This window comes from Halictus rubicundus, chromosome 1 (genome assembly GCF_050948215.1).
Source record: "Halictus rubicundus isolate RS-2024b chromosome 1, iyHalRubi1_principal, whole genome shotgun sequence".
Classification (NCBI taxonomy): Eukaryota; Metazoa; Arthropoda; class Insecta; order Hymenoptera; family Halictidae; genus Halictus; species Halictus rubicundus.
In genome coordinates this window covers 5,439,540-5,456,425 of record NC_135149.1, presented here as the reverse complement: position 1 = coordinate 5,456,425, position 16,886 = coordinate 5,439,540, and the positions used below count along the sequence as shown (strand labels likewise).

At 31.9% G+C, this 16,886-nt stretch overlaps 1 protein-coding gene across 5 annotated transcripts in view; it reads right to left on the bottom strand.

Moving 5' to 3' along the window:
• Nkcc (sodium potassium chloride cotransporter) overlaps positions 1–16,886 on the bottom strand; it is a 62,426-nt gene that overhangs the window by 21,597 nt on the left and 23,943 nt on the right. For all 5 annotated transcript variants that reach the window (XR_013082126.1, XM_076786678.1, XM_076786693.1 and 2 more), the window contains exons 2-6: positions 14,381–14,519; positions 8,164–8,224; positions 4,952–5,207; positions 2,724–2,977; positions 1,742–1,856 (exon numbers count right to left, since the gene is read on the bottom strand). Coding sequence is in view for 4 of the 5 variants with exons in the window: in XM_076786678.1 (XP_076642793.1) it covers positions 1,742–1,856; positions 2,724–2,977; positions 4,952–5,207; positions 8,164–8,224; positions 14,381–14,519 (825 nt within the window). In the remaining variant the exon portion in view is untranslated. The remainder of the gene's footprint in view (positions 1–1,741; positions 1,857–2,723; positions 2,978–4,951; positions 5,208–8,163; positions 8,225–14,380; positions 14,520–16,886) is intronic.

The following is a 16,886-nucleotide window of genomic DNA, read 5'->3' as shown; positions in this document are numbered from 1 at the left end:
TTCCAAAACGTCGAGTTTCATTTCAACTAGGCGCTGTTACTTCGTAACATCGTCAAAGCCCCGAATATCGTCGCGAGCAAGCGATAAAATTTCGGACGCTTCAAAGATTGTTAAAGGAGAAAAGAAAGTTGTGTATGGACAGTCCCACAAATAAGAGATGTAATTCAGGTAATTATAAACAAACAAGTTTTGATAAGATAACTCACTATGTAGGCCACCAGTCAGTGAACAAGTGTCAGCCTTGAACCGAGAATAGGACTGACGAGCGACAATTAGGTAGGAATCGTTCTGATCGCAAGAGAAACGCGGAATTCGTGATTGAATTGAAAGAGAAAATTAATCAGGCGTTACGAGAACCTCTGTTATCACTGGTTTCCCGACTTGTGGCCTCCCTGTGGTCTCAATTGCAATTCCCTCGACTGTTACACATAGGACGTAGTCGAAGCAAAGATAATTGCAAAGCATCGCAACTCCAAAGATACCCTAAAGCACACCATCACGGAGGTACAGTATTATCTCCGTAACTGTCGCAAAGGTCTCTACCGTAAATGTAAAAATGGTATCCCCACCACTCGGGGAATCCTGGAAACCAGTACACCGGTCAACACGTCCATCGTCCGAGCCAGCGAGGTGTCGAGTATTGCTGAGATTCACACTAATGCAAGCGAAGCAAAAGATTGCAACTTTTCTAATTTTTGATTTTTTAAACAAACAATTTTTTTCGTAAATGTTCTGATGCGACTAAATTAACCATTTGAAACCCCATAATTTGAAAAAATGTGTATTTTTTGTTCTTTGTCGAGATATATTTTCACCCTTTTAATGGGAACGAAACAAAACAAAAATGACAGAACAAAAACAAAAAAGACGTGTCGAATATTTTTTGGGAACTAATAAGTTTTATGAAAACCTGCTAATGTAGCTTAAATATGTCCCCTTACACTAATATAATAAAGAAATTCTGTTCTTAGATTCGGGTGGAGTATATCGAAATTTAATGGCGGAACTAGAAATTTTTTAGGAAAGTTAAAATTCCTTTATTATTGTGTTTCACAACTTCACTATTATAGTAATTTGATCTGTTTATAAAAAATTTTAATTACTTTTAAGAAAACAATTTATGCCATATAAAATAATATAAACCACAACATGCATTTTGTATAAACATGCTAAAAGGTACAACTCATTCACTTCTTACAATGAAAAAGGCTTCGAGTAACTGAAAATAGTACTTAAATTGAAAATTGTAAAAACATGTTGATACTTTCAATAATTCTTTAGAACATGTTTCTGATAATATCATTTAAGAATTTTTTAATTTTTTCAACGCATTCTTTATCTATGTATATGTCCATTTTCAAGAGTAGTTTGTACAGTTGCATTCCCGATTATAAGTTACGAGGCATTTGCATCAACAAATGTAGAATTGTAAACAGAAATATAGAAAATTTATTCTCACAAAATGTAACAAATTGTGAAATAAATTAGTTATTTTTTGATTCTGTACACTGTAAAGAAAATGTAAACACTACTACATTTACAAAACAATTTGAAACATATTTCATTACTCTATGTTTGCTCTGCTTATTCAAATTAATTATGATGACGGTAAGTCATTTTAATACTTCCTGTTGTTACTCTAAATCTATATTTAGTCTATATTACGTTATAACAACAGTTATAATCTTCCAGATGTCAAACATTGATGATAGTTCAGATAAGAAATTCAAGCTTTACTTACTAGAGAATCCAATGAATCCCTGCGCTTTGTTCTGTATTCCAGAAGGTCCCATAATCGTACCAATCAGAAAATCAAAAATGGCGGCAACAATGATTGCTATGAGAAAATTTTGCGCCTGAAATGAAATGAATAAATTGATATTAAAAAATTGAGACCCTGGATACAATGTTTATTGACTTAAATTAAGCAAAGGCAAACGTACACATAATCATATATGTTTTAACGAACTAGGCTGACACTTTTTGTTTGACAATTATTTTTTTTATGTCTGTTTTATACTAGACACACATGATGACATCAATTATAAAAAAGCGATATCTGTATAGGTGCGTATAATCTATTACATTTTTTTGTCAACTATACTTTGTTATCAACTTTTTTAAATTGTCTTGGATCGGTTTGTTAGAAATTCCACATTTTAAACAATAAAGTGTGCCATTAAGGATATGCTTTTGTTAATTTCATCAAATTTGGTAAGCGTAAAAGAAGAAAGTGCTAATTAAGCATCGCAATATTCTGACGTAATCACGTGGTCAATCTGGTTCTTTTAATTTACAAATCTTAGAATATTTCTTTCCATTATTAATTGGAGATTTTAAAGATGTTAGATAAAGATACGATGATAAACGTATAAAGAAATTTCTAATCTGTAGGTTCAGAAGCTGCATTGTGTCTTTAAACACAAATAGGACAGGCAGAACATTAAAAAATATTGCGCAAAGGTGACTAAAAATTGTTTCCACTTTATGATACATTCTAAAATTATAATATCAACTGTATAATAACAAACGTGAAGAACTCCTTAAAAATTGAAACACTTTCAATTTTTCAATTTCTATATTACGTTTTAAAGCGAATAAAATGTACGAGAAACATATTAGTATAAACATATTGTGCATTTATAATCTGATGATAATTTGTTCATGGCTAGTATTATATTTTTGTTTTAAGTCAATAAAAAATATATTAAACCGAATGATACCTTTGATTCCCATTCCATGCCGATTGCACAAATCAAAATCATAACGATGAGTGCGAATATACCCACTATCCGGACATCGTTTACTCCATTGTCTATGATTTTCAAGTTATGTTCCCGCAGTAAGTCATTCATCGAGTCGCAGAAGCCAATGGTGTTCATCGAAGCTGAGACCGCATTCGCAAACGCAAAAACAATCCCAACAGAGGCTCCGAATTCTGCTCCCAAGGTACGCGATATGATGAAATATATACCACCTATAAATATTTGCAATTTATACATAATTGAACTTAAAAATCTATGTGAGCAAAAAGAGTATACCTATTGCAAAATTTTTAGAAAATATCAGGGTGTTTCAGAAAGAGTGTAGGAAAAAGGAAGGGGTGATTCCTGAGGTGGTTCTAAGCACATTTTTCCTTTGCTAATTCATGGCGAAACGCTTTGTTTCCGAGTTATTATCGAAAAACACGGTCCAATCAGAGCGCGGCTACAGCGGACGGATTCCACCCGCTATACCCAGTGTCGCCGAATGAGGAGAGGGAGCACGAATCAAGGGGAAAAAGTTATCCTCTCTCTGCCAGTACCGGAGTATGCACTACAGAGACGAAACGTGTCACGTGACCGGGCCGCGGCGAAAGTGTGGGGAATAGTATTGTAGAAGGGGAAGTTAGAGTAGAGACACAAGCCTTGTTCTGGCGACACTAGCTGTAGCCGCACTCCTACTTCTTGTAATTTTCAAAATACAATAACATAAGCCAGTACAGTGAAATCTCGTTGTATGCCAGTGCCAACCTTGCGTTTCCAAGTCAGTGGAAAACCTCACACCGCCGCGGTGAGTGCCGAAACTCGAAAGCCATCGCAGCCACAACATTGTCGGCTATATCGTTGTGAGACTAGAAGAAGAAGAAGAAGACCACTACTAATCCAATTACAAATCTTCTTTATTTTTCGTTATTTTTTTATGAAACTTTTACCGACATATTCGTGGCATTTTTCTGATTAAAATGATACCAAATATGATATATGTAATTCCGATGATATTTACGTGTGTAATGAACGATGGAAGTCTTCCCATAACAATTACATTAACGGAAAATTAGTGTAAATGTGATCCGAATTATATCGCGTTTGATATCATTTTAATCAGAATAATGCCACAAATATATTGGTGAAAGTTTCATAAAAAAATAATTAATAATAAAGAAGTTAAATTTTTCATTTAAAGGCCTGCGGTCACGTGGGCTTTGATCTCTCCGCGGCTCTTTCCTTCTCATACGCTGTCCTTCTCTGTGTTCGAAACTTTTATCGCTTGTTACACAAGTAAATATCATCGGAATTATATCATATTTGGTTTCATTTTAATCAGAAAAATGCCACGAATATGTTGGTAAAAGTTTTATGAAAAAATAACGAAAAATAAAGAAGTTTTGTAATTGGATTAGTAGTGGTCTTCTGGTCTCACATCGATAGAGCCGACAATATGGGGCACACTCCTCGGCAACGACGGCTCTCGAGCTTCGCTGTCCGCTTCTCCGTGCAACATTATATCGGAGACGAATATTCCTTTCATTTGAACGTCAGTCGCGTTTTCTACGTCGTAGGTTTCTTATGACTTTCAAACGGTATGACTCTTAGGTTTCCAGCATGCCCTGTGTATTTCAAATGGGACGCTCGGCGAGAACCACCGATTTCGTATGAGTGTCAGTAAAAAGAACGGCGGGACTGACATACAACGAGATTTCACTGTATACAGTATAAGCCAGTCACTTTTAACGCGCCATCTAGTATTAAAGAATTAATGGTATTTTGGTGACGCTATGCATTTTAGAGTGGAACTGTAAAAAACGCTAGACTACGGATTCTATTCATTCATAACAAAACTGGTCAGGTACAATCTAAACTAATGAAAAGATTAAATGTGATTAAAAATGATTAAAGAGAGCACTGTTTACTTGGTTTATGTTTCTTCGAATTAATGTACAAAATTTTTATTCCGTATCCGCAGTCTAGTAATCGCTCACAATTTGAATAATAGTATTTTTTTGAAGTCAGAGTCGCAAGTTTATATTTATACTTTTATGAAAAAGCGCTGCAACTGCAATGTCACGCTTCTGTGTCTAAAGACGATAGTACGGTTCTCGGAAAAATAATTCTCAGAGTGTCGTTAAAGTACACATTGCCACGCCTTTGACAGAGAAAAAGAACGAGAAAACGGGGATCCTGTAACACACCTCCCTTTACTTCTCCATTAGTGCTAATTGCGCTGAGGCTAAGCGTCGTGGTGACGCAAACTGCCGCCGATATTCCGATAATAATGACAGTTTGCAATATGCCGGCCTGTGCCACCACCCACGACAGTCGCAGGAAAAGCATTACACCCCATATGTTCAGGAGGCATGGTATCAGGACACCCTGGATCCATCCTAGTTTTATTCCCGTGTGTCCTTGTTGTGATGTCCCAACTTGGCCAGCTTCTATATTCGGGTCCTGAAATGAAAATGTTCTTGATATAGTGGCGGACAAAAGAAGGTTAAAATAGAGTAAGGGACTTTCATTTAATAGCGGCTCTTTTTTAATATCCATTATGCTTTAAAAATAAGTATAACTAATATATCCACAGTAATTGGTACCTTTACAGTAATTGGGTTATACATCTCTTTTTTAATATTTATTATGCTTTAAAAATAAGTATAATTAATATAGGCACAGTAAGGCAGTAGTACCCCCACGGTAACTGGGTCTCTTTAAATACAATTTAAATACAAAGTCTCAAAACAAAAATGAACATTTTTTTCTATACTCTGTAAATAATAAATTGATTAAAAATTTGTTCAAAAGTTACGACCAGAAATGTGACTGAACCTATTATTTCTTAACGCACTGTAGTAATAACTACTGCAATTTTTACAATCTGAAATTTTATTTTAAAGCAGCAAAACATTTTTTATAAATATCTACATCTTATATAATAATGAAGCGAGAAAACAAAAAAAGGGGGATAGAACATTCATAGTTTATTTGAAACAATGAAACAAGTAAAGAAACTGTGCATTGTACAAAAGTAAGTCTGATTCTACACTTTCGTGATTATGATTTTGATATTCAAACATTTCGTTAGTTTTTTCTGGGACCTCGGAATCTGTCTATAACAATTTATAGCCTGTTTGGCATACTTGAAATACAAAAACACAAATTTTTAATTTACCGACTAAATGCAATTTTTCGTTCTTGCTAACTAATCGTTCTTGCTTGGTAGAAAAACTGAAGTTGTTTGGTCCATTTATAAAAAAGTTATTATGATTTAAAGCGTGTGCCATCAATTATGTGACTGACAGTACATATACATACATATGAATACTCATACATGTATTTTAAACGTTTAGATATGTACTTTTATTATCAGATGCAATTTTCTCTCATTCTTTTTTTTTTATGTTAACCTTTCTCGGAGAATACAAGATTTCTAAATTGATACTTTTTCTAATTTTCCTCACAGCTGGTATTTACTGCTGCGCAAACCTAATATATTGCCTCCCTCAAGGTTCTCGTTATGAGTTCGATCCTCCTTATTGTCAGTGATGGAGAAAGCCCCCTTGCGTCACGTTTCATTTGACGTGGATACAATAACCTTTCGTTTATTTGAGTGGTTTTTATAATAAAGAATATTTGAATCATAATGGTTCTGGATTTCGGTTGGATATTTTATTGTACTTTAGAACTTTTGCAGTGTCTATTCATTGTACTATTATTATTAGGTACAGTAAAAGCTTTTGAAGACTACAATCGAGCAGAAGTGAAATTTAATATCATTTTGTTGCAATTATTTAACATTAACTCGTAACAGTTTTTAAAGAATTATTTGTTTATGTGTCGATTTTTAAAGAATTTTTTTTTATTTAATTATTTACTATGTATTATTTTGTTTTTTGTTCATTGTCTGTAAGATTTCCGAGTTTAATTTAACTATTTTTCTATGCTGCGCTTTGCAGTATTTATATACTTATAATTTTTCTGATACAAAATATTTCAACACGTGTAATACCTGATACTTAGGAAAATCAATGTTGGAGACATTTTTATGAATTTTATAAAACATTCTATGCTACAATTACTGCAAAAAATCGTTCATTGAATCAGTTTGACTTTTTAAGAATACACCTCGAATAGTTAGGGAAGGTTTGGATAAATTCTTTTTCTTGTGAAACAGCATTTGTTCCTTAATATTATGTATTGCTTCTTAAATTTGATCACATATCGTAAAACGGTAAAAAAGCATTTTAAAAAAAGCATCACGCATTGTTTGTCAACAGAATATTGCCTCCGATTAGTACTAACTATTTTTAAACTAAACCTTCAGTATTTCAAAATTGAACCATAAATTAAAAAATTGAACCTCTTTATAGTTATTTGAAAGTTACCTAAATTTAAAAAAGAAAAAACATCGTTTCTAGTAAAAATATTAAAATTAGTAAAGTAGAGAATAAACAAAATTCTGTGATACTAAAAAGTATGAAACTGTATTCACTGGGCAAAGTAAGATGTTAATTAAATTGACAATTAGAAGTCCTTAGAGGAAACAATGATCCCATTAGGTAATTTTACTTGCGACTGATAAACGTCACACCTCGAATAGTACATGTGTGCTTGCATATAACTGCACTTGATGTTGCAATAGCTTGCACCTTTGATCACCCTTGCCACACATTTCATTTTTACATTTACATTCAGAATATATGATCCTCACTTTTCACGTGTTGTAGACATTGTGAAGTCATTAAAATGTACTGCCTATAAAGGAATAACGAACATTTCTTCTCTCTGATGTTTCATAGTTTTAACTGACATTTGAAATGTTACTTTAAAAACCTACGAAGTAAAATTTGTCTACAATAATAACAGTAATAATAAAGTATAATATTTTCATCTGCAAATAAAAAGGAGAGCGATACTCGTAACACTGTAAGTACTGTAGATTGATAGGAATAAAACAAAACAATTACTTAGGTTTCCATTGTCCATTGCTATAAATCTATCTTTGTTCTTCTATTTTTTACTAACTTTACAAATGAAATATTGTCAGTGTATTACAGTGGCTCACATAAAATAACAAATAATTTCACATAACGTGTTGAAGTAAATTAAACAATTATCTGAATTGTATAATAGTAACTTTAACGGACTTTAACTTGGTGATGCTGATATGATAAAATTCGAAAATATTTGAGAATATTTGAAAAAGGAATTGGTAAAATAAAAAATAGAGAGAAAAATGATTTCAAATAAATTCCAAATAATGAAATAATCTAAAAAGACATTATTTGTCTCCTCGAATAAAATAACATATAGCCTATAGAATAATTTATTTGAATAATGTCCAAGTCTGGTATATACGTCACAACATGGTTACTACGACGACTGTCGTTTGAACATGTGGCAATCTTACCTTTATAAGATTTCCTTCGTGCAGGGTGCTCAAGGATGGTCTTTTAGCACGCCGACTTAGCCTACAAACAGAGACGTTCTTGTTACTTAATGTAATGGCGTCGACGAGGGGGTAGAGTTAATTAAATTAGGGTAAACTGACGAATGAGGAGGAAAAGCTCGTTAATGTCGAAAGCATAATTTTTCATGAGTTCGTGGAAGTCCCTTAAAATATTGTATCAACCAACAAGCCCTTGTGCAGTCAATTATAAGTAAACTGGACGTAGTCGATCACAAAAATGTAATATAATTGATTAAATTTTGAGAGTGTATGTAAACATTGGTAACAGTACACCCCCACTCGATCAAGCAGATTCCCATCAATCTATTACTGCAGGACGTTTCAAAGTGTAACAATCAAATATTAACATGTTTCATAAATGGAACGAAAAGTCAATCTTATCTTTATAAACGTAATTTTGAAAACCATATATGCACAAGTTAAAACGCCAATGCTGAACGAAAGACAGAACAACATTTATTTACGAATAAAAATAAATGTAAAATAATAAATGGCATGTTTTTCATTTTTATATTTATAATTCATATTTATTATAAATTTATCCACCCATCAGTCTTTTAACGATATGAACTATGAAAAAAACATAAAATTATGAAATTTGTTGGAACTGTAACTAATTTTTTTAAACTAAATACCTATTGTATTCATTGTGCAGAGTACAAGTTTCTTATGACTAGAGTAACGGAGAAAATTTTACACTCAAGTTAATTTTCATAGACGAGACACTGTACAATTTTATTTTGAATAACTTTTAATAACTGGAAATATAAAGCTTGAGATTGTCATTAACAAAGCAGAAAATTTATATGATTTATAACACATGAGATTATGTATATAGATTAGATATAGACATAAAAAATAATTTTTATATGATTCGCAAGAATTATAGTCCACATTCAGCAATTTTAGTTACGCTACTGCAAAAGAATTAATACAATTATACAAGGTACGACCGAATAGTACAAAAAATGGGTACAGGAATGTTTTATTACCGCTAGAGAAGACCTTGCAGAGAACACATCTTAAACTGACGATCTCAAATACGTCAATAATTTACAACAAATTATAATCAGTTACGTGTGCCACCTAAATCACTTGTAAACTACTTAGTATTTTGCTTCTTTATCGAGATGCAAAAGTTACCTCCATTTGTTTACCGTAAAGAGTAGATTTTAATCTTGTGGTTGAAGAGAGAATTGAACACTGAATAAAAAACTATAAGAGCACATTGGGTCAAAAACTAATATCGGGTTGGAACGACAGTTTGTAGCGTTTTCAAATTAAAATTCAAAGATTAAATTAAAATATTCATTTAGTATAAGTTCCTTAAAAAATAGTGCAAAGAGTAATAGAACAGAATGGAAAATTGTTAATGAATAAATCTACGAATAAAGGTCTCAAGTTTTATGGTTGAATTTGAATTGAAAAACGCTACGAACTTTCGTTCCAACTCAATAGTTACTCTGCAAAATGATCTCAGTGACAATTAATACATTCGCGTAATCGATCGAGAAGTGCAAGTAAATGAAGTGTTTCTTGAGAGATAGTATAAATTAATAACTACACTGTAGATTTTATGCATTTATGAAAAAAACAGGCAAATCATATGCAAAACAGTGAAAACATTTAACGAATTTAAAAATCCTGTCGGGTCATTTCCAACACATTATCACTAAATCTATCAAACACAAAATACATAAAAGTGAAACGTATTATAGAAGGGAGAAGATTGAACTTACTTAAACTTTGGACGATTTTCATTATAATATGTGCTTAAATAAAGAAGTCAATTAATTAATTTCTTATGAAAAGGTTTTTATAATTTCAATAATTGTGAAATAGAAAACCGGTCATTTTGATCGCGGTAGGTTTAGTGTTAAAATTATTAAGAAAAGAAATAAATGTTTGTGTGGCATCTCTGTATCCTGCAGCTTGAAATTAATGTGAACAGTTTTTATTTTGCATAAATCTCCGCAGTCGATTAATAACTTTTGAAGAGCACTTCCTTCTGTACACTTAATTCGCGTGACAATCATTTTAAACTGAATCTCTAATAATTAATCGTTACAGAAAACACTTCTCAAATGATTACTTTTATTATTGACTTTTACCTTACTTATAACTAGAATGCGGATTTTATGCATTTATAGCAAAAATAGGTGGTTGTAATTTCAACCAATAAAAGGATTACAAGAATTTAAGACTATCAGTACATTTCTTACAACCTAATAAAACTATTAAAAAGAGGAATAAATTCCTTTTGGGTTCCTATGACTTACGAATAATGCAAACGATTTTTATTTTTCATAAGAATCCACATATGACTATTAGCTTTTATCCCAAATGCCGCTTGATTATCTTCGGGGACTTCTAATAAATACAGTTAATCACGAAATACCAATGACGCGACACGCGACGTCTGAAGATATGCAAAATCGCACCATTAGAACATTTAACACGTTAACTGCCACGTCAGTCACATATGACTGACAGTGATTTTTGACTGGGTTTAAAAATTAATTTTTATTATAAAATATCCAGATAAACCGAATTTTATTGGAATCTTTCGAATTCAAAAGGTTTAAGACAGCATCCCCTATAATACATTTTAAATTTCTAGTTTTGGTTTCATTAATTAAATTACTCTGATTTTGTAAGAATCTCTAGAGTTGTAATTTGGCACTTAACGTGTTAATGCAGTAACTCAAAAACAATCAAAAGTGTATACACTTGCAGCAGTGTTGGGCACATTTGTATCAATTGAGGCAAAACTGTCCCCACCGTAGCGCCCATTGTCCCCTTCCAGTAAGCGCCGTTACCATGGAGAAAGGACGCGCTACGGTTGTCGCGTATTGCTACGAACATTGTAGTCGCCAGATCAAGACTTGTTCCCTTACTTTAATTTTCCCTTCTACCGCGCTATTCTCCCACGACCCGCAACGGCTCGGTCACGTGATGCGTACCGTCTCTGTCATGCATGTGTCACAAAGTGGTATGGGCAGAGAAAGGGTATCTTTTTCCCTTCAATTCGTGCTATCTCGCCTCATCTGGCGACTATGGCTACGAAGGTATATACCTTCCATACATATGTATGTATACGGTAGGGCAACGAAGACACGAAACCGTGCAGTCATCGAGAACATCTTACTTGCAATTAAAATCATTTATGAAGAACATCTTAGTAACTATTAGTTTTTCTACCCCATATGTCCTTATAGTTTTTTATTCGGGCTTTAATTCCCACTTTGACGACCACATTGAAATTTACTTTTTGCGATAAAGAAACTCAAGGTGACCTTTGTATCTCGATAGAAAAGAAAAATAGAAAAAAACTGATTATTACGTTGTATGCTACTCTAGAAACCATACAACTTTTGTCTGAACCATTTCTTCATATATCAAATCGTTTATTTATGTAATTTAGGTGGCACACTTAGCTGAATCATCCTGTATATCTTTCTGTTGCAAGTATGAATCTTTTTTTCCACATTCCTAATTTACCAGTTATCATGTGAAGTGAATTATTTCCGTTCCCGGAAGGGCGAAACATTTGGTACACTTGGATTTCAGGTTAATTATCTTGCAAGCGTTCTTAAGCATCTTTTCCACGAAGCGTTCAGTTTTCTTTCGTGATTGAGTGGTTAGTTTCGTCCTATATCATCGACTGAAATGTATATATTACTATGTATCTTTGGTGTGGGAGAATCTATTTTTGTACACTCCGTTACGATACTTTTTAGTTCTTTTCTTCGAAGAACACTTTTTCGATTCATCGGTGTTCTTGCACTTTTATGATAGAACTTTATTAAGTAATAATAGCCAAAAATACGGTTATTGCTACACTGAAATCTGAAATGCTTGTCTATATGTATATTTGCTATACATACTGGCTTCTAATAGTAAGCATTTTTTTTTATGGAATATATTTTTGGCTGTACATAAAAATTATAATACTAAATGCTTGTTAAACATCACATTGTCATAGTTTTATGCTATTACATTTTTTTAGTTGGTTTTTTGTCATATGTTGAATTTTGATACCTACAACAGTGTATTCTCACAAATTGATAACACTAAATATGAATCATTATAAATACAAAAATATACGTGTCAAAGATTTCTCAATAAATTATGTCGTTTATAAATTTCATTGAAATTGGTGTGTTATAATTGAGTGGAGTTCTTCGTATGTGAAAGATACATACTCCGCAACCTTTTATCTTCCACGGTACACCAACGTTTTTTCGATAATTCCGCGGCACACCACAAGTAAAAGCTTGCAAGTACATAAATTACAATAATACGTATATATTTATATTAGATAAAAAACGCAATAAAAAAGCTCTATGTATGTAGATCACTGCTCCGCAACCGAAGTAAATATACAAGATATACCTAAGAACAAAGAAAAAAGGAAAATGCTCAATATAGACACTACATCAAAAGAAATTACTAGGAATTCAAACACGTTAGAAAATACTATCAAATTTTTTAGATGTTTTAAGTGGTACCATAGTATGTTTTAAGAATTATTCTTAAATACTTGATTAGAAATGTTATAATATGTTAAAATACCTTACAGTCGCAAGTAACTTAAATGTTGATTCGACTATAAATAACCGTAATTTAGTTTACATAATGACACCCAGTAATCTGCAAATTCGGCACTGTATGCTATTTGCATTTTAATGTTGCAAAAACTATAACTGAAATCACCTAAATGGTTTATGCTGCTTATGGATGAGTGAAATATGACTGATAGTTTATTTTCCTGTGATGGATCTATTTGATTATCGTTGTTTAGATTATTGCAGCATCATTTAACACATTCCAAATTAGTTGAAGTTTAGGAGGAATTTTCGAAACGTTGTTCTCTTTATAAGACCTTTTCCCCTTGATAAAGTGGGGCCTGAACATTCTTTTGACTTCTAATAAAACAAATATACGCAATTTCTTACAAAATAATATGCAATTAAAAAAAAAGTAAGTTCCGTAAGTTAAAAAAAATACACATTTTTCGTTGATGTTTATTGATAAATGATAATGAAAGCACACTTCAGTTTTCAAATTTCAGAAAAAATTTTTTTATTTTGTTCCGACATTTTTCTCAATTTTTTCGAAAACCGTTTGTTTTATGAAAGAAAGTAATTCGACATAAAAGATGCAAACTGTCCAGATCTACAGGTTTTATTTAACATATTTTTCGATACAGTCAATAATTTATAAGATATTCGAGAATAACGATTTGATGAGTATTTAATTAATTATTTTGCACAGATTTCTTTGTTATTAATTGAAACAATCCTGTGGCTGTCGTAAGAAAAATTCAAATGTCGAAAATAAGAGCCACCCTAATCTACTACACGCACCCATTCATAATAATAATCGCTACACAAAAAGCATTTATAGACCACATCACGATGTTACCACTACTAGTCCAATTATGAAGATAAATGAAGAAGATTTTCATAATTGGTCGAAAAGTTTGTCTGCAACACTCGCAGTATTAATTCGAAAACAGCGTTTTCTTAGCTACGTCATTACCGCCGCATGCGTGCAATGTGTATGTATATTTCGTGATTGTTCGAACAATACATAGGTTACGGAAGAGCACATTTAATTCTAAAACTACAAGACTTGTCAAAATAATGGGTATCCACTTTTTAAATTTATGATTATTTAAATTATATAAACGCATTTGGGAAAAATCACTTGATTTAAAATTTAGATTTTAAACATTTAGATAAATACGTTCTTGTATTTTTTATAAAGCAAAGTAAAATAGAACTTATTATAAATTAAATCATACTTCCTAAAAAATTTAAATATATTCATAATAACATTTTCAGGAAAAAATCTAGTACTTCATCATCTCTTCATTTTTGTTTTTCGTTATTGTATCATCAATATACAGGGTGATTGACAACAGCCATGTGTATCACCTAAATTACATGTCAACTATTTTGTATATGAAAAAATAGTTGAAATGAAAATTGTAGGGTTTTAAGATTAGGATACTATGTAATAATTACTTTTTTTCTATTATGCTTTATTATCGAGATAGAAAGGACACTGTGAGTTTCGTTATTGTAAGGGATAAATTGTTGATTTTGTAGTTGAAGAGAGAATTAAACATATAATTAATTTTCATACGCACCTATAGTGGTCCAAACGTGGAACAACGTCCCACAGCCCGCTCACGTTCAGAGTCATTGGTGATCTTTTATTAATCTGATTATTACCAACTACCTCATCATCCATAGTTTTAAAGACTACGCAACGGCGTGCTGTTGAATCTGCAAAAATAAAAGAAAAAGGGAAACTTTATTTACATGGTTGTTCTCAAGGTTACATAAACAACTATTCAAAAAATTTCTCCGCGGTTATTAAGGCTGAGTGGTTTGCCTTTTTTGAAACTCTGCACGCACGCATATCAAATTAATCATCTGCAAACGAGAGCTAAAAAGTAATTACGTTCCATACATTTTAGTTTTTGAACGTTTCATTCCTACTTCTATGAGATAACTATAACTCGTCGAAAATATCTTAATCGGATTTAGTTTAAGTAATATTACACGCGATAAACAATCATGTTCTCCATCAAACAGGTGATACACAATTGATGTTGTGCAACGTCCGCTGCAATTATGAATATTTGCATTTTGCATGACATTTTTATCCGAGTTCTCGCTGGATTCTCGGGAAGTCCCCGACGAGAACAAGTTCACCCATAAACTGCACCCAATTATAATATTTTCCATGACGCGCATATCCATCTACACGTGACGAAAACGATTACGGAAAATTAGGTGAAAAATTATTAATCGTTTCTAACTAGATCGTTTAGCTTGTAATATAAATTTAGTAGATTTAATACAATATAAATAATCAGAATATAGCTAATGATATGATTAATTCTAATGTCTAGAATCCGGATTTTATGCATTTATATAAAGATTTATATAACGACTGAAAGACTTTAAGGATATGAAAATATTATTTTCATTATATTAAAATTATCAGTGAATAATATAAATTTCTATTCAGCTCCTGTGTTTTGCAACTGATGCACAAATTTTTTATTTTATATAAAGATCCGGAGTTTAGTAATAACATTCAATCCTGATTTTACCTATATTTTTACCGAGTTACAAAATTCTTGATTTAACCAATTTGACAATTTTCAAGTGTATTATGTATAATACTCAAACAAGACCCACTATAAAAGACACAATCAAGATTTAATGTATTTGGACCCATAATATGTATTTGTTTACAATAATATAGTGTATAAACAATACTTGAATAGAATAATTATGTACATAGAACCCACATATGCCTATAATATTTGCATACATATTTCTGGTTTCTTTAGATACAATATTAATACACTAACAAAGATTACATAATATTCATTGCATATCATTTTCTTCTGTAAAACCTGCTGGTGTTCCATTAATTGTGTAAGTATACACTGATTGTGAGTTGGAGCATATAAAATTACCAATCACAGGTAGCGTAAATGTTTTTTCTTCAGAAATGTTATCAGAATTGTTATTTATAGAGTAGTATTAGTTACTAATGTTTCTGATTACGTCGAACACTGAAAGTCTTGGAAATATTGAGAATTTTGTCGATGCAGTGGTCAGAATAAACCTTGTAAATGTTAAAGCCTTCAACTTTCAAGAAGTCTACAGATCTGAATCTAACAAAATATTATCAAAACACTATCACTAAATATCACAAGAAAATAAATCCATCATAAAAACCTTTATAAAACCTTACACATCTACGTTATAAGAAAGAATTTCTTCTTTTTGGCGTACTACAATATGTACACGGTGTCCCGCGTAAACTGTTGCCACGATTTTTTCGGGCACTTCCGATAGCCAGATAAAAAAATTTTAGTCACAACTCGCAGAGTGATGAAAGTAAATCATCGTGGCTCATTCAAGACGACTAAAGTACAACATTTATTCCATGAGGAAGCACCAAATCCAAATTATTAACCAAACAACGTAATACAATAATATTGAACGAAAACATGCTATTTGTTTCGCATTTTTCAGTTGAAGGTTATGTCAAGGTCATCGTATACTATAGGCCGTTGATCTCGTCTTGACATGAGCAATAAGATTATGTAAAAAATAATTTGTAGTACCATTTAAAAAAATGAAGGTGACCTATTTTTAATTCTTTTCTATTGCATTTTCTCGAGTCGACTAAAAACTAAGTAATTCTGTTCCAGACAGATTTTTTATCTGACTTTTCTAGGAATTAAGATGGTTTGATGAAAATATTTGGTATGAGATCTGATAAATGTTTATAATCTAGACTTAATGATCTTGATATATTCATTTATTGAGTATGTTAATCGGGCTAGTCGGCTGCATTGTTATCGAGCATTTAACGATACCGACAGTCGATGCGATCGAAAATTCGAAAAATTCGAATGCCGGATATAGTAGCTCTCACTAGTATTCGGACACTCTTAAAAAGGCAATAACTTTTTAAATATTGGAACATACGCATTGAATTTTTTCGAAAAGTTAGAACAATTAGTTTACTAGATGATGATTTTTTAATCACATCAAAAAGTTGTAAAAGGCGGCTTTTAGTATTTCTCTCTGCAATTTCGACCAATTGCAATTTTTCAAAATATT